At 39.0% G+C, this 23090-nt stretch overlaps 1 protein-coding gene across 2 annotated transcripts in view; it reads right to left on the bottom strand.

Moving 5' to 3' along the window:
- LDAH (lipid droplet associated hydrolase) overlaps nt 1-23090 on the bottom strand; it is a 116819-nt gene that overhangs the window by 61806 nt on the left and 31923 nt on the right. For both annotated transcript variants that reach the window (XM_064650626.1, XM_064650628.1), the window contains one exon: nt 3271-3440. In XM_064650626.1, coding sequence (XP_064506696.1) covers nt 3271-3440 — 170 coding nt within the window. The remainder of the gene's footprint in view (nt 1-3270; nt 3441-23090) is intronic.

A 23090-nucleotide genomic window follows, 5' to 3' on the forward strand; every position in this document is an offset into this window, starting at 1 on the left:
TGAGTCAGGCTCATGTTCCAACAACTGATAAAATCATTTTGTCACTCAGTCTCATTTTTCAGTTCTACTATCTGAATGAAGAGCAAAGATTATGAGGTTAAGAGCAAGTATCAAGAAAGCTGTACATTATTGCAGTTTTCCATCTTGACAAAGTGAGGCTGATCTTTTTCCTTCCCAGTGTCAAAATTTTTTAGCAGTTCGGCAAAATCTGGATGCCACAAAATTGAATATTGTCAAGATTCAAAACCCACCATGGCATCTAAAAAGTGTTTGTGGTTGCATGTGAACCAGAAAACAGATTGGCCAGGAACCATTCCCTGGCCCTGTCACTAAACAGGAGGGCATGGGATGGTCTGTGCCCGCAGGGCTGAATCAACTCCTGCCTCCAAACAGGATGTCTTCATCCAAACTAACTCCTGAGAATGGTCCTGGGCCTCTGCCAAGCCCAGAACCATTCCAGGTTGTTTCTGGGAGTTGCTGGCTCCTTTGGGCTGAAAAGTCACTTAAAGACAACTTTAAAAACATCACTAGACCAGTACTCAAATGTGTGCAGTAGCCCCACATAATTACAAGTGTGGATGTAACCTGTGTGCCCTTTCTCTACTAATCAGACTTACTCAAAGGCATCAAGCTAAGACTAAGTTTGTGCTAATGGGTCTTCTGAAAGAGTTCTTAACAGAACTCCCTGAGAGTCAATAGGAAAATATGGATGGGGTCCAAAACTGAATTTATGCTGGAGTAAACTGGCAATTCCTGTTTAATTTCTCGTAATGAAATAAGAAAGCATAATTTCACAGAAGTTTTAGAGAAACAATGCAGTACCCCATTAACCTGCAGAGCACAGAGGCCCAAGAAGCCAGCAGCATTCGTGTCCAAAGGGCAATGAAGCTGGTAAACAAGCTAGAAAAGCCAGAAAACAAGCCTGACGAGGAGCAGCTGAGAGAGTTGGGTTTTTCAGTTTGGAGGAGAGGAGAGGAGGTTCAAAGGGGACCTCATTGCTCTCTGCTGCCTTAAAGGAGGCGGCAGGGAGGTGGAGGTCGGTCTCTTCTGCCTTGTCTCAAGTCAAAGCATGAGAGGAAATGGCCTGAAGGGAGTTTCAGATTAGATATTAAAAAACCTTTTTCATTGAAACAGTGATTAAGCATTAGAATAAGTTGCCCAGGGAGACGGGGGAGTCACGGTCTCTGGATCTGGATGCAGCACCTGGGGATATGGTTTAGGGGTGTTTATGGTGGTGCTGGGTTGATGACTGGACTCAGTGATCTTGGAAGGTCTCTTCCAACCTTGATGATTCCAACCAACAGCTGAACAATCTAGTGAGAGGAGCAATCTAGTCTGTATTTGGCTAGACCATGGCAGAGCTTTAAATTGTTCAATAAAATTTCTTTACAGAAAGGGGGTCAGGCATTGGAGCAGACTGCCCAGGGAACTGCTGGAATCACTAACCCCTGGAAGTGCTCAAAAAACATGTGGATACGGTACTGTGGGGACAGGGTTTAGTGGTGAACATGGCAGTGCTGGGTCAACAGTTGGATCCAATGACCTCAGAGGTCTTTCCCAAAGTTAACGATTGTATGACTCTATGATTCTAAAAATCAAATCTGCTAAACATACATACTAAATATAAATGTTTACTGGATTATTTGAACAATAAATACAACACATTAACCTCTAGCTCAGAATAATAAACTGTAAGCTATGAAAGACTCTTAAAGCAGTGAATTTAAGACCTAAACGAAAATTCATGTAATGAAAGAATATCACATAAGAACTACACAAAAATAAAATCAAATGATCTAGCTACTAAAATACACATATGTGCTCAAAATCTTGTGGGAATCAAATATTCCAGTAAAAATAAAGGGAGAGATGGAAACACAAGTTTCTTATTATCACACTTCATATGTTACAAAACCTAAGAGTTAACTTATTTTTGGCAAAGGGACAAAGGTTGCACAATACTCCGGCTTACACAAATATTTTCTATTGTTAAATGCATCTTAAATGTAGCTTGTCATATATTAACTTTATGCACACAGTGCACCATGCAGCCTAAGAGTGTCCCAAAGATCCCTACGTTTCAAAACACTGATGAATAGTAAGCTGCCAGAGTCCAATGAACCAGGTGTAAAACAGTTACTCAACAATTTATAGTTTAACTGAAACCAGATAAAATCATTTGAGCAATAAATACTGTACACATTTTGACCAAAGTTGGTATTTTTGGACAAATTACTGCATACGGTATTTTCTAGGATACTCCTTCCAGAAAAGATAAAACAGTAATAAAAGTTCTCTCAAAAAATGCCCTTGTTTATAATCGTAAAGTGAAATATGCCTGTGGAAATATATCCTCATGTTTAACATTTTTAGTTGCTCTTTCCTTTAAAGGAAAAAAAGAGCTAGATGTGCAGTGGAAATGGTTATGAAGAAGTGGATATGCATATATTAACCACATGCATATATTAACCACAGACTTTATGCTAACACGGCACTTCCTTCCACTGAGGATTTTATAATGTAAAGAAAGAGAAAATGATTTAGTAAGAGTGAATATTTAAGAATAAAAATTCTGCATTCTTCATTCATCATCCACTTCTAGAGTGAGTTATTACTGAGCACTAACAGTTTACCATCTCCAGAGGGGCAAGGACATGGTCCTGCCTCAGCCTTCTTATTGCTTCACAGTGACAAAGGGAAATGTTCAGATACACAGAACATGCAGTAACAGCTCTCATTGAGTTACACAAACCAAGACTGAGTTGCATAAGCAATGATATTTGCATATGTATTAAATTTTAAAAACATCTTTCATAGTACTCATCACAATTTATATTACTAGTTATTTCCACACATTTCCCCATGTCCAGCCAGCAATCTGGTCGCCTTGAGATAAGAAATCACTATTAAAACCATAACCAGTCTTAATTTTTGGTCTAATACATAATGTAATTGTCAAATATCTAGTGATCTACTTAAAAATTACTTAAAGATGAGAACAAGAAAGTCTTAAATATATTTATCACTGTTATTAATTCTTTATATTCCGAGGGCATTAAAGGCCCAAATTCAGACTCAGAACTTATTTTTACATCAAACTACTATATTATATGTTAGTAGGATTAGCCATTAACTTTTTGTTTCACGTTAATTGAAAGTTTGTGTATAGCAGAACAGAGCTTCCACGGGAAATCCTTGGCATTACCCACAGGCTAAGCACATGCCCTGCTTTGCTAAAAATGTAACACTTATTTGAGAAGGTTGAGGTACCTGAAGTTCTGATGCTCGCTTCATCATCTCCAGGGTGATGTAGCAACCAATAGAATGAGCAATCAGTACCAGCTTTATATCTTTTGATACATTCTTTTTGAGGAAGTTCAGCTTATGCTCTACTTGGCCGTTAAGTCCAAAAACATCCTCTAGCTCCTTAATATCTGTGTCTGAAACATAAAAAAAAGAAGTCCTTTGGTTCAATGATAGAAATCTCAAGTATCTCTCGCCCCCCACCTCACTTCTTCATAAAACACTGAAATAAATACACATATTAATTTAAAAAAAAAACCAACTCAAACCACCAGACATAATAATTTAAAGTCACCACCACTGGCAAATATAGACTGATGAATCACATTCACAGGATATGAAGCCTTATGTGTAGCTTGGGAACCAGTGAAGGATAAGAAAACATGGAGCTTCATGGCACAGCATCCAGTATTGTGGTCTCCTTCATTAAGGACAAGACCAAACTCAGAGCATTGGATCAGCTTAAATCAATCCAACTTCACAGTGAGCAATCAGGACCTACAACAGCAATACTGCCCAGGAATAAGAGTCCCTCCTCACAGAAGACAAACTATCATGTATGTCATCATGCACTAAAACTTTCAGATATTCAGAATCTCCTGTCTTTAAACAAAGATGCACAAAAATATCCCATGTCATGAGGAAAAACAGAAATGCCTATGTGTCAACACGGAGCACTAGCACCTACACAAACTACCCCTATTTATGCAGGTTCTTATCACTGTCAATTCAGCCACAAAGAAGATCAAGTTAGAGCTTCATGCTTCTAGATTACTGTGCAATTTGATCACTGCTTTGCCAGGGACCTCTTAAGGGAGCTTGAGCAATCCCTTATGAGAATTTGGATCATTGCTTCCTGGCCAGTCAACAAGACAAAGTTGAACCAGTGTCAGTAAGAATATACAGCAATTCCGGCATCTTTAACTCTTGCTCATGAGGTGGGTGACATGGATCTCAAGTTCCACAATCTAAAGGGGTTCACAGCTCCTTCATCTGCTAGAAAAGTGCTCTACTCACTAAACTAAATGCTACGTTGAGGATATACCACTCTAAGCTGGACTACTCCACTGAAAAGACTGTAAGAAAAAATACTAAAATAAGAATGAAAGAAAAGAGGCAGAAAGCATGAAGGAATGTATGCCTCTACCTTACCTAAAGGAGATGTAGTGGCATTAATATCATTTAATGTCTTAAATCCATACTATTATCTCAGGATTCAATTTCATACTCCAATTTAAAACTCTGATTTTTATACTCCTTGCAGGCTGACTTTGGATGCAGCTTTAGTCTGAAATAAGCTAAATCTCCTGGCAGCATGGTTCAGACACATGATGGGGACTGGCTCATCACTGATCCATGGTCCTAGAGATGGCATCTAGGTTCCTGGCAAATGTCACACACCTTTTCAGGAGTAGCTGACAGAGATAGTGCACCCACAGTCCTAACCAAGTATTAGGTGTGACTTCCCACTTGGTTTCTTTTGATGTGCTCTGCAACAGTTTGCTGTGTGAAAAATAAATGCGGAAGAAAGCATCCATCGATACTATAAATACATTAAAAAGACTGAAATGCACTGAAAAACTACTGTAAGAGAAAGTCAGATAGTATCACAGATCCATTTCAGATGGGAGTTGGTTTTGCATCTGCTTGGAGAAAGCGACAACTATGGGTGAACTGCCTAGGACTGTGAACAGCGTTTATCAAATCACAAAGGCTGACGGGACTTTAATACGTATGTAGTAAGTTTGATGGCAATTGGACAGTAACCTCAAATACCAAAAATTACCAATGTTACCCTACTGAAGCTATTAGAAGGCTGACAGTGACAGTACAAATTAGTAGCCCAAGTGGGCTGGCACTATAACACCTTTTTGATTATCTGCATGAAACATAACCTTTAGAAGCAAAATAATTGCTCGAGAACATGTTCTGATGGCTCTTTTCTGAGTTTAAAGTATTAGCTCAAAGATGACAACAAAGAAGTTCTTCAGTTAAACTAATATTTCTACTAAAACTACTGATGGTCATATCCCAGCATAACTTTCAAAAAGAAAAAAAGGTTTACTAAAACACACTCAAGGAATGTAAAATTAGATGAGAAGTAATATTTTGTTTATTAGGCCTACATTTTATTTAAATTTTTATATATATTTAATTACACAGCAGCTCAGTCTCATGAAGGAACAGGTTGTCTATATCACAAGTCTAATTACAGGTATACATAACACAAAACCCCCAGAATACTTGAAATACAAGAGGCCACTGGATACAGAAACAAGTGACAGAATAAGTTCTATTGAGTATATGCATATAACCATGTGTTGGGTTGTGCAGGTCATTTTGCTATCATTTCCATACTGTTTTAGTCAGGCACTGTCAACTCAGTAACTTATCAGCACATCTTATAATGTTTGACATTTCATTTCAATTCTTGAAGATAAGGTTTTTTACAAGAATTTCAGCTTATTTGCCAGTTAGAACAAGGGAAAAGGAGGTAAAGTAGACATATAAATCTTCTAGAGAATTCTCATGGTTCACAAGAACCCAGAAACCAACTAGGAAAGAAAACAAATTTTTATTTGCATTATTCAGTCTCATGAGGTTAATGGCTTCTTTTCACTATATGAATTCTGTATCTGCTAAAACAGTTGCTGAACATTGCTGCCATGTACAGCAGAGACAGTCTAGCCCCATCTCAACATTTTCCAAGTTTAGATAACTATGTCAGATGAATACAGTTACTTATTTTATTATTTATTGTATTATTATTTATGAAGACATTGGATATCTAATTTATTATTTAGTTATCTAATAAAGAGCAGTGTAGAGATTCTGGCCAACATATTCATAGCTATTACTGACTTCAGCAGAGATGTGCCTGTTCAGAACCAGTTGCGTTGCCGAAGAGGAAGGATATGGTTGGGATTAAGAGTACAGTAAAAAGAAGGGCTTTTCCTCCTTGCATTTGCCCACACTTCAGTTTAGGACTTGAGCATACTCAGCTCAAGCCTGTGCACTAGTGTTTCCTTATGGGAGCTGGGGAAAGCAGAGACTGAAGAAGCAATTTTTAACTGGATGGGTTAGTTGTGATCGATGATGACCATGGACACCCGTTCTACTGCACTGGGCTGAATCATCCTCAGCACAGCGCATTTCACACCACTCAGAGCAAAGATGCTCCAATTCCCACGGCTACTGGTCTGTGTCACACACACATACAATCCCTCTGAGGCTGCGAGTCCTGACAGCCAAGGCTGACCCGAGAGAAATATTTCAGCTGTTTAATATAACCTTTCCTTTCCTTCCAAAATACTGGTTTGTTGCCAAACCCAATCACCTTGGCACTATTCCTGGAGAGCCACACTGGAGGATGAGTGTGCAGTGTGGGGTTTGGTGATCCGCATGCAAAGCTCTCATCACGGACTGACCCCGCTCTCGTCAGGTGAAACTCCAGTAACCCTATATTGAAATACGTATCCTATTTTGCATCTGGACAAATATAAAGTTGCCCACGCCTCATGTCACTTCAGGTTTCCCCAACACAAATGCTACACTTCTCATAGTCCAAAATATGTGAGAGCCGGGTTGCATCACAAGTTTGGAAGATTTATTTCTTTATTTTACAGAATAAAATCACCCATCCAAAATCAACATGAATTTCTTGGGTGGAGAAGCTTAAATGGGTTCTTTGTATAAGCAAACAGACTTGCACAAACACACTGGCAGTCAGCTCTCCAATGGCTCTACATCAGAGAAGGGACCAGAGTGACTTCACCTCAGGTGTGGAATACATGCCATGGCTGAAGGACAGATCATTTAAGCAGTTTTCAGATAGTAGAAATTATAAAACTTGTACCTTACGCTGCAAACACCCCATCTGCGCCAAGACATGTGATTTTAAGACTTTATTTAGCTGAAGTGTATTAAAAGAAATACTGTATTTCTTTATTTTCTTTGGCAAAGCATTAATCTTCTGATGTGCTTTTGGAAAAACAAATGCACCATCACTTTAATGAATCTCTTTTTCTGACCTCTGCTAAAACCACAGGCAGAAAACAATGACAGATTAAAATAAAGTGTTTGCTCTAAGATTAGTCGACAAGTTAATCTTGCTAGGAAAGAGGACTTTGGTTTTCAGGGAAATAACAGAGAATTGTGTTTGCTTGTTTTTTCTGCTGTGTATACAAGGGAAATTCTTAAGCAGAAAAAAAAAGCACAGCAGTTATACAAGCAGACTTTAGGCTGGCAATTCACAAAATGTAGCCCATCATTAAAGAGTCTCCAAAAATCATAGACTTCTTTTTACTGGATGATTCAAAAAGATACTAGAGGACAGATTTTCCAACAGTACCCTCAAATGTCTGCATGCTTTTGTACTTTCCGAATTTCAAAAGCAAAGGCTTACATGTCCAAACTCCAAACTGCTCTGGTCACAACAGGTGACTGAGTATTTGAGCTCAGTACATACACTTGTTCACTTGTCAGGGAGTGACTTTGAAGTTTGTCCCAAGATCTGCTCATACAGAAGGCCTCCAAATTACTCATGAACAAGCAAGGAACTATGTGAAAAGGTAACTTGTGATTATATGTCATGAAGGAATGGGAGGTAAAAACCACTGGTCTACCTGCACTGTGTCTTCTTCCCTGGACCATTTACTCTAGGAGGTGGTAGCAGGATATCTAAGAAAAATCTCTAATGAACCCCTTGTCTAAAATCTTCTGGTCAAGAATTTTCAGAACTGGACCTTTTGCAGGATAAGGACAAGTAAGTATCTGGAGACTGAACCAGGGGGCTAGAAAAAAATTCACCTCTTCCTCTGAAGATGGTGCTCATTTCAGCTGTGTGACACATCATCATGCAGCTTAATGTTAGCAGTAAGGAGAAACAACAAGTTTTTAAACACATGAAAATGCAGTAACAAGAAAGTATCAAGAGGAAGCAAAGCAAAGCGGGAGAAAATACTGACAGGTCAGTGATGACATCAAAGCTTATGAAAAGGCACAAAGCATCAAGTACAGCCAACCACATGGTTCAGGAGAGTTAGCTCAGGGTCATGTTAAGTCCACTGCATCTCCACCAAATACCCTAAGTACAATCAGGATATTGGGCCAAGTGTTTTACACTGTACACATCACATCCTTTTTCCACTGCAAACATACACACTGCCTGGTGGGAGGAGGAGCAGTTGTGACTGAGTAACTTCTGTTCAGATGAAGCAACCCCTGGGAAGTTTTATCTTATGACAGGGAGAGAGCAACCCCACAACTTAATTACTCAGAAGGATTAGCTGTTAAAATGGTGTGCATAATCAGGAGTCTAATTCTGGAAATTAAATAAATAATTTGACTGCTTTTGTTCTTATAGCAAAAGACAATAATTTCTTACAACTGAATGATGCCACTTGAAACTGTTTAGATAGAACTGTAAGGTTAAAAATTGAGACTTAAGGTGAGTCTACTACGGGCATCCCCTAAAGACATATTGCTTAAAACCTGAATGTTTCACCCAATCTTTCATTTGATTAGTGAACCCTGGATAATTTGTATGAGCAAGCAATAAAATGCCAAAGAAATGGGATGGAAACCGTGAAAGAATGTTCAATAAATACTGAAGAACTTCTCCTGACACCAGGAACCAGGTCTTAAAGCATTGTGTTTTAGATTAACCTTTAGACCTTAGGCTGTCCCTAGCACCCTCAGGAACTGTTCATGCAACTTTTAAGATAAACACACCACTCATTAGTGTTTATTGGAGCAATTACTTTTTGTAAAGGTATCCTCCACAAATAAATTACCATTTACTTAAGATACTGAAGTGGTCGTATGTATTATTTTCTTTACTAGAAAAATAACAAGACCTTATTTTACAAACTAAACTACTGATTTCCTTTGCTATCTGCATACGTATTGCTGGGACACTTGTTTAACACCTAATCTGTTTTTCAAAGGAAGTTGTATTATAATTAAATTAGTACAAGCACAGTGTGACAGAATGAACTAATAAACATGACAAACACTAAACCACAAATTTTTATTAAAAGCATACAGGAGCATATTGAACTTATTAAATTTAGAAATCTGTTAGAAACTTATTTTATTTTGCATTCACAGTCTTGCTTCCCTCTGATTAGGGTAACTATTACCAAGGTATGATGAGGTAACAGCACAAACTTTGTCTCCAATTTTGGCAAGGGAAACACCATTAAAGAGTGTTTTATTACACAGTTTTACACCAATCAATGTCTCCATTCCAACCACTCTAACATGCATGAAGCAAATATAACATAGGTGTTTTACATAACATAGATGGAAAAGTTTTCTGTATTTGAATGACTGCATTTTGCAGTCATTCACTAAGCTGAACAACTGCAGAAAGTACAATCTGTTAGAATTTTCAGCATCATACTATAAAGAGAGAAAACAAATAGTAAAACAAAAATTAAAAAACAACCCATTAGCAAGGGAGAGGTTAGAGAACCACCACTCCATAGGAGGAGATCTGAATTTCCAACATGAAGTGATGTCAAGGAGCAAAAACAAAGAGGTCTGAGCCCATGGAAAACTGATTGTCCATGTTACGTTTTCTTGTTTTCTGGACACACTGAAGCCAAGTGCAAGGCTCTGTGAATGCCTTCCACTTGCCCACACAAACAGAACTTCACACTTCAACAAAACTTGCTTTTATACAGTTTAACAATGAAAGAAAACAAGAATAACGATGTTCTGCACATCACCAAGATTGGGTAGATATAGCATAGATGGCAAAGAAAGGACAGCGGAAATTCTGTGAGTCTTGAAGGAAACAAAAATAGATGAATATCACTTCACAGGCATTGATTCCTCTGGTGTATGACAAATGAGGTGCTGTGCTGCAGTAGGCAAGTCCAACAGTCACACCTATTGAAAACAGCACTTCAAAACTTTGGGAAGTTTAAACAGATACAAATAGAGAAAGAAGTACTGAGAGCAAACAAGGGAGAGCCGAAGTTTGGAGCAGAGTAAGACAGCTGGCCAAGGAAGACAACCCATGTTATTTCACAGACAGGAAATAAAAAGAATTATTTCCAAAGTAAGAGAAAATGAGAAGGAGCACACTACAATGTCAAGAGAAGGAAAAGGGAAAAAGCAAGGAGCTGAGAGGGGCCGTTATGGATTAACAATAAGAATTTTTACCTCACAGTGACCATACACATTGATGGGTGACATTTTATGAAGTGTTTGATCCTTCTACTGAATTCAACCTATAACTTTTGTTAGGCTAATCCCAATTTTTCTTGAAAATCCCTCTCAAAATTTTATTCAGAACTGCAATAGAGACCAAGACTGAAACATTCAACTAATTATGACTCTTCAAAATAATACCAAAATAAAACTTATCTTGAGAATAACACTAAAATAACACTAATGCACTTCCTGCCTCACTAGCTCCTATAGGATGGCATTGAGTAAACTTAGTCCTTTTTCTTTACTTTTGTGTGTATTCATCTTGGATGATACTATTTCAACAGAAATATAAAGCAAAGTGTAGGTTTCTATGTTCATTTGTCCATGGAAACATTAAATTTAATATTCAAGTTCAAATTATGTAACAATACCATCTGCATCTGTTTTAAGCAGTAAATGATCCACTTAGGCAAATATAACATTTTTCCATCTTTCATCCTTCAAAATTTATTTATAGATTATAAGAGGCTTTCAAAATTGTTATCTCATATTCCCTGATGCTGTAAACTGGTGCCACAGTGCTGACTGAAAAGAACTACGTCAGTTTATTCCAGCAGAGAACACGACCGACCCCCTGCTACCAGTGCCGAGGGCTGTAGCACAGCACATATGCAAAATATTCTGCCATGCAGTGCTACCTCACAGCACTCAATCCATGCTCCTAAACTGCTACCTGGCTTGAAAAGCCCTGTAATCTCTGTGTGGGCTCCTCTTTGCACAAGGAGTGTGAGCTGACAGCAAAGGGAACCCGCCACGGCTCAGTGACTACCAGCACTGATCCCTGCTGGCAAAAGAGAAATGGACAAAACAGTATATGTAAAAGCCTGAATTTATGAAAATCATTTCACTTTCTACTTTATATAAATTTAGCAAGTTTCTTTATCAGTTGCTGATGCTTTAAATTAGCACTTGCACGTGCTGTGCAGTGCAAGTTTTGTATGTTTCAGGAGGAAACACAGTTTTGCCAAATGACCACTTCAAATTCTGATTTATATCTCTTCTTCTCCAGTGTTCTGTTACATTGTTTAAAAATTAATTCTCTATTACCAAGATAGCAATTTCCTTTTTAACCTTCCTGAAGAAAATGCTGAAGGTTTCATTCTTAGTCACTGGCCTGAACTGCCCAGCATGGCAACTATGGCAACATGCCCAAGGTAATGTGATGGCTTCATTTTACCTGACAGCTGAAATGGAGACTTAAGTGACACCACTACAAAACTGAGTCCTAACAAGAAAGCTGGATAGGAACTTCTACAAGGGCATGGAGTGATAGGACAAAGGGGAATGGCTTTAAACTGGAAGAGGGCAGGTTTAGATTAGACTAAAGGAAGAAATTCTTCACTATGAGAGTGGTGAGGCGCTGGAACACATTCCTCAGAGAAGCTGTAGATGCCTCATCCCTGGAAGTGTTCAAGATCAGGTTAGATGGGGCTTTGAGCAACTTGCTTCTATGGCAGGGAAGTTGGAACTAGATGATCCCTTCCAACCCAAACTATTCCAAGATCTGTCACTACAGATGAATAAGAGATTTTTTGGTCTTCATTTTGCACAGGTGAGAGGTCCTACATGGAAAGTAAACCAATTAACCACAAGCAGTTCTAGAGTCACAGTTGGACAAAGTTTGGTTTTCTCACTCATTTACATTAGCAGATACTAAAGTAACAGCTAAATACAAATGCTTTGAAACTGCCTGCAGCTTTGCAGTATAATTTATATAAAAAGACAGCAACTGAGTTTGACCTGCACTCTAGATATAAACAGATCCAAATATGATCAAGTAGAGTTTTATAATAAAGTGAATTCAGAAATACTGAAATTGTTCTCTTCATGATTAATTGAAGAATAAAAGTTCTGCCTCTAAATCATGTAAACACCAGTACAGAAGTCAGTGGAGTGTCTGACAGCAAAGACTCATTAGTAATATGTTTGAAAACATAATACTGTTCGGAAAAAAATGACACTACAATGGCAACCCCTGAGAATTTTAATTATCTGCTATAACATTTAACCAATGGGGAATAATTTGAAAACTAAGTAGTCACCTGACCACACCAGTAATTTGATAGCTAAATTAGATAATTTTAATAGATGTATGAATCCACTAATCCAGCCTTTAGGAAGGTACGAATGTCTGGCTTAAAGAAAGAGAGCAGTGCCACGTGGTATCAAAACTAGGAAAAAACAAAAACTCCTTCACCCAGCAAGCAGCTTTGGGACCCCCTCATTCAACCTGAGTCCACAGTACCATATAATTTTCTTTATAATTTCTCTAAGCACTCATCCTCTACTCAGATCTTACTGAGAGATTTAGGTAGATACATGGGAGGTATGAGTAATTCACTACTGATTATTTCAGAATGAGACCATTTGCAGTTACTTCTTCCTGCACACTCTGCCTTACAGTTTCCTGTATTTCCCTGAAATGCCTTCATTGCTCCTTAAAGAAAAGGAAACTCCTAAAACCAAAACAAAACAAGAAGGGGCCCATGTTCCAAACCTGATTGATTTTAGAATCTGGAATTATGTTGTGCCGATTCCTCAGTCTTACAGTTGAAGATCACTGTCAATTAAAAATAAAAATGCCACCAAACATTGGATCCCATCAAGATCTGCACCATTTGTTGCAAGCTTTGTGGATATCAAATTAAATCAAAGATCTCTATCATAAAGTAGAAACTCTTATTAGTAAATAAAAGTATTGATCAGCTTTCTTCCTACAGCTAACCTATGAAGAAAATAAACTTTTTTGACTCAAGTATAAAAAAAAAATCCAGACCTGTTACACCTTCAGATACAAGGAATTATTCTCTGCTATGGGGATACTTTGTTTTCATTCTGTTAGCAGCCATAAATATATCTTTCAAAGTGAGTTGGGTTAAAAGATTCTTAAGTATACCCCCCAGGGAAAATAATCTGAATCATCTCAATATTGTGTTTATTGAATGATGTTAGGGTTTTACTTTCCCTATAATAGTATGGTATACATTTAAATAAGTTACTCTGAAACATGACAGTGCTGGTCCTCTCTTGCAAAGCAGGACACCAGAAGATACAACTGTTACCTCTTCATAGGGTTCACATTCCTGAACACTTTCCCCACCCCCCAACAGCCATCTGTATGTAATCAGAAATGATGGTACCAGTTGGAGAACATATCTGTGTCATGGGGTGAAAGGCAGAATATGACCCATAAACAATTTCAAAACCTACATCCAAAGTTTCCTGGAATGCAGTAAAGACATTGTACTCTCCAACGGATGGATGTCTTGATGTCTTTTTTTTTTTTTTTAACATCTTGTTTTCTGGATAAAGATCCAGAAGATTGCATCAGGTTTCAAAAGCCATTACAGAATCACAGAATATGCCAATTTGGAAGGGACTCACAATGATCATCAAGTCAAACCCATCTTCAGAAACAGAATTATATTACTCTTATTTGTAGATATGGATGAAAATTTCTGCTTCTTTTAACTGAGGAATTAGTTGAATAAAGTACTAGAATTGGATTAGAAAGCTCTTATGGACATTTTTCAAAAAATATGCCAACAGGTATTCTGCTGACAGACTGAGGGGAAAACCTTGAAAGAATCAGAGAATACAGAGAACCTATTTTTCATGCAACCATAAGAAATGTAAAGACAAAGTTCTATTCTTAGTAATGTCAACAAAAATTAGTCACGACTTCATTGAAGTCAATGGAACATAGAGCTATGCATTAAGTGGTACTAAAATGAGCTTAATAGTGTTTAAGTGATCATTACAAATAAATACATGGCTGCTAAGGTATGAGCAGTTAAAATTGTTATCATTTTGGATGGCCAGAAAAGAAAACAACAGAGCAACTTAGAAATACTTCACATATGGCAAAATTTCATTTTCTTAGTTTTGATTTTAAACAGAACAGGACCTTTAAACACATGCTGAAAATTAAGCAAGACTGATAAAGTCAATGCCAAATGCCAAGATTTCACTCTAAGGATGTATTTGCATAATTATGGACATGATTATGGGACCTCCATGAATAATTAACTGAATGTGGCTAAAAGGAAAGAAGTAAATGGAGTACTGCAGCATCCCTAGGGCTGCTTACTTTTCACACATTTAGATTTCAAACATTCCAGTGGGTTCATAACATGAAATGACCGTTTGTTTCCTTAAAATAGACACCTAGCACTAAAACCATACAGTAAAATTCAGATCTTACCAGGCAAAGACAAAAACCTCAACATTTAAATGCCTCATAATAACTTTTACATGTGCACACACACTTCCTTCCTTCGGCTGCCTTTTCCAAGACAAGGAAGGAATAGGGTTTCTGGGCAACAGCAGTTGCTGGATCAGGAGGGGCAGGAGCACTGCACTGCACTGAGCTGACAGTTCCTGTCCCATCCTGTAAAAACAACCAGTTCCTCTGTGCACACCCCGATGTGGGATCCCTTGCTGTTGACGAACACCATGTGAGGAGCTCAATGTGATTAATCAGCGCCAAGGCCAGCTCCGTAAACAGGAAGCTTCTCCTCTCTATACATTAAAAAAATTACTCTTGGCTATGAAATAGTTATGAAACTAGAAAAATTCTACCCGAATGGCATGTCTGATACTTGGGGGTTTTAATGCATCTACACTGCGATACCCCTAGGCTGGGAGAAATAATTCTGCATTAAAATTAAGCAGAATTTGAATGTGGTCTGGGACATAAACATGACTACAGAGTTCTCTGGGTCTGTAATATATACACATAACTGACTAAACCTCAAAAGAACTTACATTAGAGATAATCCATCTTTCATTGATTCTCAGGTATTTTAATTTATATGCCTAGGAAGCAGAAAATGTTACTGAAATAGAAATTAATGTGAATTAAATGTGTGTAATGTGAATTAAATGTGTGTATGCATAAGCTTAAAGTATGCATGTGAGATGCCAGCCCAGCTGCCTACCTACTGCTTGTCTCCCTATATATATGTACATATAAATATGCAAGACACAAATGCCTTTTAAACCCAGCTATCACTGTGTACCTCAGCGTGGCCACATCTCTGCTGTTATTACTGACCAAACAGTGCTGAAGCATAGATAATGATTTGCTGGTCAAAAAAATTTCTAAGTACTACAGAGACTAATTCTGAGGTGTTTTTGTACTGACCGAACAGATTGCCAGTAGCTCTGATTCACCTGATTCAGCAGTGTAGGTATTCTCCACCATCAGCAATCACTAAAAATATCTATTCTACTTAAAATACATGATTCACAAGCCAGTGAAAACTACCAAATACATATGGAATCCCTGCGCCTGTGTAACTTCTCTCCCTGGAAACGTTTAAGACCAGGTTGGATGGAGCTCTGAGCAACCCACTCTAGTGAAAGGTGTCTGTGTCCATGGTAAGGGGGTTGGAACTAAATGGTCTTAAAGGTCCCTTCCAACCCAGGCTATTCTATGATTCTATGATACACAACAACAAGGATGAGTCCCTATTTTTAGGAGCCCAGTTCTTGGAACACCCAACTTTCATGACCTCCTCCTCTCCTGTTTGCAGCAGTACAGACCACAATCCCACTGCTCACCCTCACCACACATCTGTGGTGGCACAACATCTCTAAGGGCACCGCAGCAAATGCTTACACAAAAGAAGTGTTATTGGAAAAGTATTCTTAGTTACTATTCATTCTGCTTAGCAAGTGGAAAGGGGCCAGAATGCCAACTTCATCTGATCAGCCAGCTCTTCATGAACCACAAGCAAGTGTCCTGGGAACCACCAGTGTCCCACAGATCACAGCTTGGGAATCACTGTCTCAAATAACTCATAACCCTCTTATTATAGAACACCATGCTCCTTGTCTTGCTCAGGCTACTATTTTAGACTTTTTCCTGCCAGTACAGCATATCATGATGGTAGAAACTTATGGTTCAAATCTGCTAACCATGCCCACACTTATATCTGACATTTGGTGGACAACTACCTAGCAATTAACAAGATTATTAATTTGCTAAAGTAAAAATTCAGTTTGACCCAAATAATTTCAGTCATTTTTTGTAGATTTATATCACTTGAGCTAGAGGCAGACTCTCACTCATAGTCAATTCTGCAGTTTCATTAGAAGCCGGAGGGCTGCAAAAGCAAACTCCATTCAGATGAATTGTAACAACAGCCAAGAAGCAATATATCAAATAAATTCAAGCTCCACACGGCTTCCAAATTTTCATGTAACACTAGAATTTATTTTTTTTTTTTATACACAACTTAATTTCACTTCAAAACTTCACACTGATGGTACATTAACATTCTGGGATCACATAATCAATGTCTTCACAGATAATTTATTATCCCTTCACCACTTTTGTGCTTTTTCCATATTCTTTCTTAAGGATGTAATGCAGTTTCAAAATGGCCTAAAGGCCCTACACTCCATGTGTAAAGAGAAAGCAATGGAAATATTCTTTTGATGGACTAGAAATCAATCATTACCTACCTCTTTTTGTCAAGAACTATGAACTAAGGCTAGCTTAACAGATTTTAAGGACATACTATTATCTTCTACAGTCCATAGAACATAAAAGATCAAACTACAATTTTATCTTTTAACTTGACTATTAAGAATGGCATTTCATTCAAAAGGAAGTTAATAGTGATTCAGATGCAAAGCAACATTCAGTAGACAATCTGTATACCAAAGAGAAAATATGCCTTGCTGACACTATAAAAAGTGTTTGTAATTTGACTTTGTATAGCCCAATACTCATCCGTACAGTTTAGAAAGTTCAAGAGATTTATCTTTAATATAATTTATTACTTGACCAAATATTGTATCATTAAGAGATGACTCCATCATGGCTGGGCTTCGCGAACAAAGATTTGGGAAGGCTCTATCCACATTTGTTACAGGCATGTTGGTGACTTATGAGGCCAATACGAGACAGATATATCCAATACTGTATCATTAAGAGATGACTGATGACTAGCTATTTGTTAGGTATATATTTTAATGCATCAGTTGTGTCTCTAATCAATTAAGAATCACACGATTCCATATTTCTGTAGTGCTTGGCATACAAAGACTATTATAACAAATAAATAAACAAATTGACTTTGATTTAATTTTTCTTTACTCTCAATCTTACTTCACTACCAAAAATAGTATCTTGGCAGTCCTAAGGACAAACCAAACCAAACCAAACCAAACCTGTGTCCTTTTTCTTGAAGGACACTGAGGTGCTGGAGTGTGTCCAGAGAAAGGCAACAACGGGTCATAGAATCATAGAATCAGCCGGGTTGGAAGGGACCTCCAAGATCATCAAGTCCAACCCTTGATCCACTACCGCTGCGGTTACTAGACCATGGCACTAAGTGCCACATCCAGTCTCTTTTTAAAAATCTCCAGGGACGAAGAATCCACTACTTCCCTGAGCAACCCATTCCAATGTCTGACCACCCTCTCTTTAAAGAAATTATTTCTAATATCTAACCTAAACTTCTCCTGGCACAACTTGAGACCATGCCCTCTTGTCTTGATGATAGTTGCCTGGGAGAAGAGACCAACCCCCACCTGGCTACAACCTCCTTTCCGGGAGTTGTAGAGAGTGATGAGGTCTCCCCTGAGCCTCCTCTTCTCCAGACTAAACAACCCCAGCTCCCTCAGCCTCTCCTCATAGGACTTGTGCTCAAGTCCCTTCACCAGCCTCGTTGCCCTCCTCTGGACCTGCTCCAGCACCTCAATATCCTTCCTGAACTGAGGGGCCCAGAACTGGACACAGCACTTCAGGTGTGGCCTCACCAGCGCTGAGTACAGGGGAAGAATCACTTCCTTGGACCTGTTGGCCACACTGTTCCTGATACAGTCCAGGATGCCAATGACCTTCTTGTCCCCCTGGGCACACTGCTGGCTCCTGTTCAGCTTCTTGTCAATCCAAACTCCCAGGTCCCTTTCTGCCTGGTTGCTCTCCAGTCACTCTGTCCCCAGCCTGTAGCGCTGGAGCATAAGTCTTATGAGAAGCTGCTGAGGGATCTAGGGGGGCTCAGCCCACAGAAAAGGAGGCTCAGGGGGGATGTTCTTGCTCTCTACAACTCCCTGAAAGGAGGGTGTAGCCAGGTGGCTACACAAGGTGGTGGTCGGCCTCTCCCAGGTAACAAGCAATAGGACAAGGGGAAACGGCCTCAATTGTGCCAAGGGAGGTTCAGGTTGGATATATAGAAAAATTTCTTCACTGAAACAGTGGTTAAACATTGGAACAGGTTCCCCAGGGAAGTGGTGGAGTCACCATCCCTGGAAGTGTCCAAAAAACGAGTGGAGGTGGCATTTTGTGATTTGGTTTAGTGGGCATGGCAGCATTCAGTCAAAGGTTGCACTTGATGATCCTTCCCAACCTTAATGAGTCTATGATTCTACTCTTACTTTCATCTGAGATCTCTTATTTCCTATTTCTTGTCAAGCCACAGCAGATGTCCACAGAATTAGACCACTTTAAGACATGGCTATGTATGTACACAGGCTGTCTATGCATTTTTAGTGCCAATTTAAAACAGAATAAGAAAAAGTTAGAAAACTGTTCTCCTTTTTGTAATTTTGCCTACACCTAAGGATTGATGTGGGCCTGTTTGGAGCCACAGCAGTGTTCAAAACAACTGTTTTTTTAAAAGCTGAGGAGGAGGATAAGGACGTTGAAATTGAGGTATAATTTTTCATTGTGTTCACTGAGTAAAAATAAGTTTCAAATTATTTTTCACAGTGGACTGATTGCTGGAAACAGAATTACAGCAATGAAATGTTCAATTAATGGTGTGTGTCTCTGCGGAGCAGAGCCTGCAAGAACTCTCTAAATAGAAGGATATCATAGAGAAGTAAAAATGAAGGGTGTAGCTTTGTTTGGTTTCCAAACTGCTAAGTGTCTCCAGTCAAATAGGGAGTAGTCTATGATTGATGTCTGCTGTTGGAAAACTTGTTTTAGTCTTTCTGAGACTTTCAAAATTTACCTGATCTACATATAACCAGACATAATACTTCCACACAGTTGGCTTAATTTTAGACCCCTTTACAGCATCATCATTTACAAGTTAAGTGCACTATTTAAAGGCATGCACACTTTAAATCAGTAGTCTCTGAAATGAGGTGTATGCACAGAGGGGTATAGGAAAGAAGTACCAGAAATGTAGAGGAACATGTATGTAATTAAAATTTTTAAAAATGATATGTTGAGGGTGTGTGCCCCAAATTCTTTTTACTGACAGCAGTGCAGGAGCAAAAAACTTTGTAGACCACTGTTGTAAATGCATCAGTATGATTTGTTCTTTTCTGCTAGCTCCCCCTCTTCCCCCACTTTTATTTGCTAGATTACAATCTGAAAAATCTCAATAATCAATGGTGTCAGAGATTCAAACGTTTTCTGCATAAATTTATGCCCTCACCTTTGTTATCAAGAAATACTGAACTTTCTCAGAGGATCTGCATGCGGCTATTTTAGATCAAGCTTTATGAAATGTCTATAGGAAGGACATAGGAACACATGGAATTTTTACAGTACACCTTAATTTTTAAAAAATACTTTACTGGGTCAAGCATGTCAATCCCCCAAGGTCAGCAGTGGCAAGAGAAGATGCTATTCAGGCATCACCAAGCCTGGACACTTTCTGCCTCCCTTCCCCTTGTGGTGATTCTTTCAGGCTCACAACCCTGCCACAGGATGGCACTGGGACCAGGAGCAGCACAGAAGTGTGAAGGTCGGTGTCCAACGCAAGGACAGGAGTGCACCTGCACATTAGAGAACTTCACTCTTTCAGCAGCTGTTTATGAACCACCTGTCCATCAGGTTGTTTTATCCTTTTAGGTCTGCTCATACAATTTGCCCACAATATAGTGCTTTGGCTGCTAATTCCCTAAACTTTTTACCTGATGCATAAATAAATAAATACTTTCTCTCACCTGTTTTAAATCAGCTTGTTAAGTGATGGTTAGTTCCACTATTGAATCTGGTATATTTCATCCTGCATTTACCTTATTTACTGTCATGATTTTGCATAGAATCATAGAATCAGACAGGTTGGAACAGACCTCTGAGATCATCAAGTCCAGCTCTTGATCCACTACCACCACGGTTACTAGATTATGGCACTAAGTACCACATCCAGTCTCATCTTAAAAACCTCCAGGGACAGAGAATCCACCATTTCCCTGGGCAGCCCATTCCAATGCCTGATTACCCTTTCTGTAAAGAATTTCTTTCTAATATCTAACCTAAACCTCCCCTGGCACAACTTGAGACCATGCCCTCTTGTCTTGATGATAGCTGCTTGGGAGAAGAGACCAACCCCCACCTGGCTACAACCTCCTTTCCGGGAGTTGTAGAGAGTGATGAGGTCTCCCCTGAGCCTCCTCTTCTCCAGGCTGAACAACCCCAGCTCCCTCAGCCTCTCCTCATAGGACTTGTGCTCAAGTCCCTTCACCAGCCTCGTTGCCCTCCTCTGGACCTGCTCCAGCACCTCAATATCCTTCCTGAACTGAGGGGCCCAGAACTGGACACAGCACTCCAGGTGTGGCCTCACCAGTGCTGAGTACACAGGAAGAATCACTCTCCTGGTCCTGCTGGCCACACTGTTCCTGATCCAGGCCAGGATGCCACTGGCCTTCTTTGTCCATGTGGGCACACTGCTGGCTCATGTCCAGACACTCAGTCATGCTCCTGAGAAGCATTATGCTCCCCAAATCAAAGAGTCATGTAATGTCTCATAACAAGAAAGCTGCTTTCTGTGTGTTGTTTTAGTTGTCTTTCTGCGTGTTGTTTTAGTTGTCTTTCTGCATTCACTCACCAACTTCACTCTTGAAAAGCTGTCACTGAGATGCCCATCAGAACTGCACTCTAATAATCAAGGTGTGGGTCCACTATGGTCACATACACTAACAAACCAATGCCTCCTGCCTTGTATGTAACACTCCTCATGGCCAGTGCTTTGTTGTCTTAAATTTTTGTCTGCCACTGTGCAATGAGAGATGATTAATATTACAGAACGGTCAGTGATGACACTAGTATCTTTCCTGAGTTTTATAAATGTACTCAAAGTTCAAGATTGCCTAGGCAGAGTTAAAGAAGATCTTTTTTGTCAGATGCATTAATTCATATTTATCTATCCTGAAACTTCTCTACCATCTTTTTGCCCAACCATTAAATTTTGTGAGATGTTTACACAGTTCCCTCACATCTAATGTCTTCTCAGTAATTAAATGCTATGAAGTGCCATTCACAAACTGAGAAATTTCTTTGTTTACTCTCATTCTGCAGGTCATGGGTGAATATATTGAATAACACAACTGACACAACACCATCATGGTACTTCAGTTCTGACCTGTCCATCTTAAAAAGCTACCACATTCTTGAAAATTCCCCCTCTCAGAGAAGCATTGTCAGTGCAAAAGGATACAGTGAAGTCAGCTTTCAACTTAGATCTATCAGCTGCTTTTACCTACTGGATGCTGTCCTCCACCCAGATTTACACTCTTTAGTAGTACAGGGACTGTCACAAGTGGAAATGGGACAATGCCCCTACTGACTCAATCTAAAATCCTTCCCCCCTTTCAATTTGCTCAGCCATTTCAAGTCACCAAACACATCTCTCACTATCAAAGGTTCTTTTTACTAACTACACACTTATAGACATGATCCCAGTGCAGACCTTCAAATGTTCCCTGCAATAAACTCAGCTCCACTCTGTTGCCAAACTTCTACCTGTTCCCTGTGGCTACTGCTGTTCCAGAAATTATAAAGCTAAAGATTTCTCACCTGTCAGGAAAAAATGCTAGTAGCCAGTAGCTTGATGCTTGAACATAATGACTGGCAGGAATTTTACCAAAGAAATACAAGTTTCATATTTAACTTTCAAACCTGAGATTAAATAAACCAATAAAAAGGCTTAGAAGCTCAGGTGCAAAGGTTAGTGAGGGAAAGTTATGCTAAACAGCTAAAATGGTTTCTTCAAAATTTTCAGGTTAATTTACATTGCTGAACCTTTTGGACCTAAGGAATCATACTGATTTACTGCTACATCACTGCAGCCTGACCAAGTCCAGAGGTATTCTGACAATAAGCAGCTTTTAGGACAGGATTTGCTGCTGGCTCCCCCCGTTTTACAATGTTCTACATTAACAGTGTCTGTTCAAGTTGGCTACTACATCTTGCTGGAGATCTGCATGTCAAAAAACTTGTAAGAGATACACAAACAATCTCTCCCCTCCAAACACCCCACACCCCAGACTCAGAAAGATGTAATTGCTTCTAGGAAATTCAGTAATTTAGTACAGCTATTATTAAATTCAGAGATAATTAAATCTCTCCTAACGTACTCAATCTTTGAATTGGACATTTAATTTAAAAACGTACTTTTCTAATCTACTCTTCTCAACACAGACACATTCTAGAACCTCTTCACTGTAACTTGTCTCGAACGACTGCCAACAGCAAATTCTTATTCTCTTAATAGCACTTATTTGTCTGGCAAATCTAATTTACCTAAAAATACTTTTTTATCCCTCAGTAAATCCTCATACAACTGTTCTGTGGAAATACAATGGAGACACTT

The sequence above is a fragment of the Pseudopipra pipra genome, chromosome 3 (assembly GCF_036250125.1).
Source record: "Pseudopipra pipra isolate bDixPip1 chromosome 3, bDixPip1.hap1, whole genome shotgun sequence".
Lineage (NCBI taxonomy): Eukaryota > Metazoa > Chordata > Aves > Passeriformes > Pipridae > Pseudopipra > Pseudopipra pipra.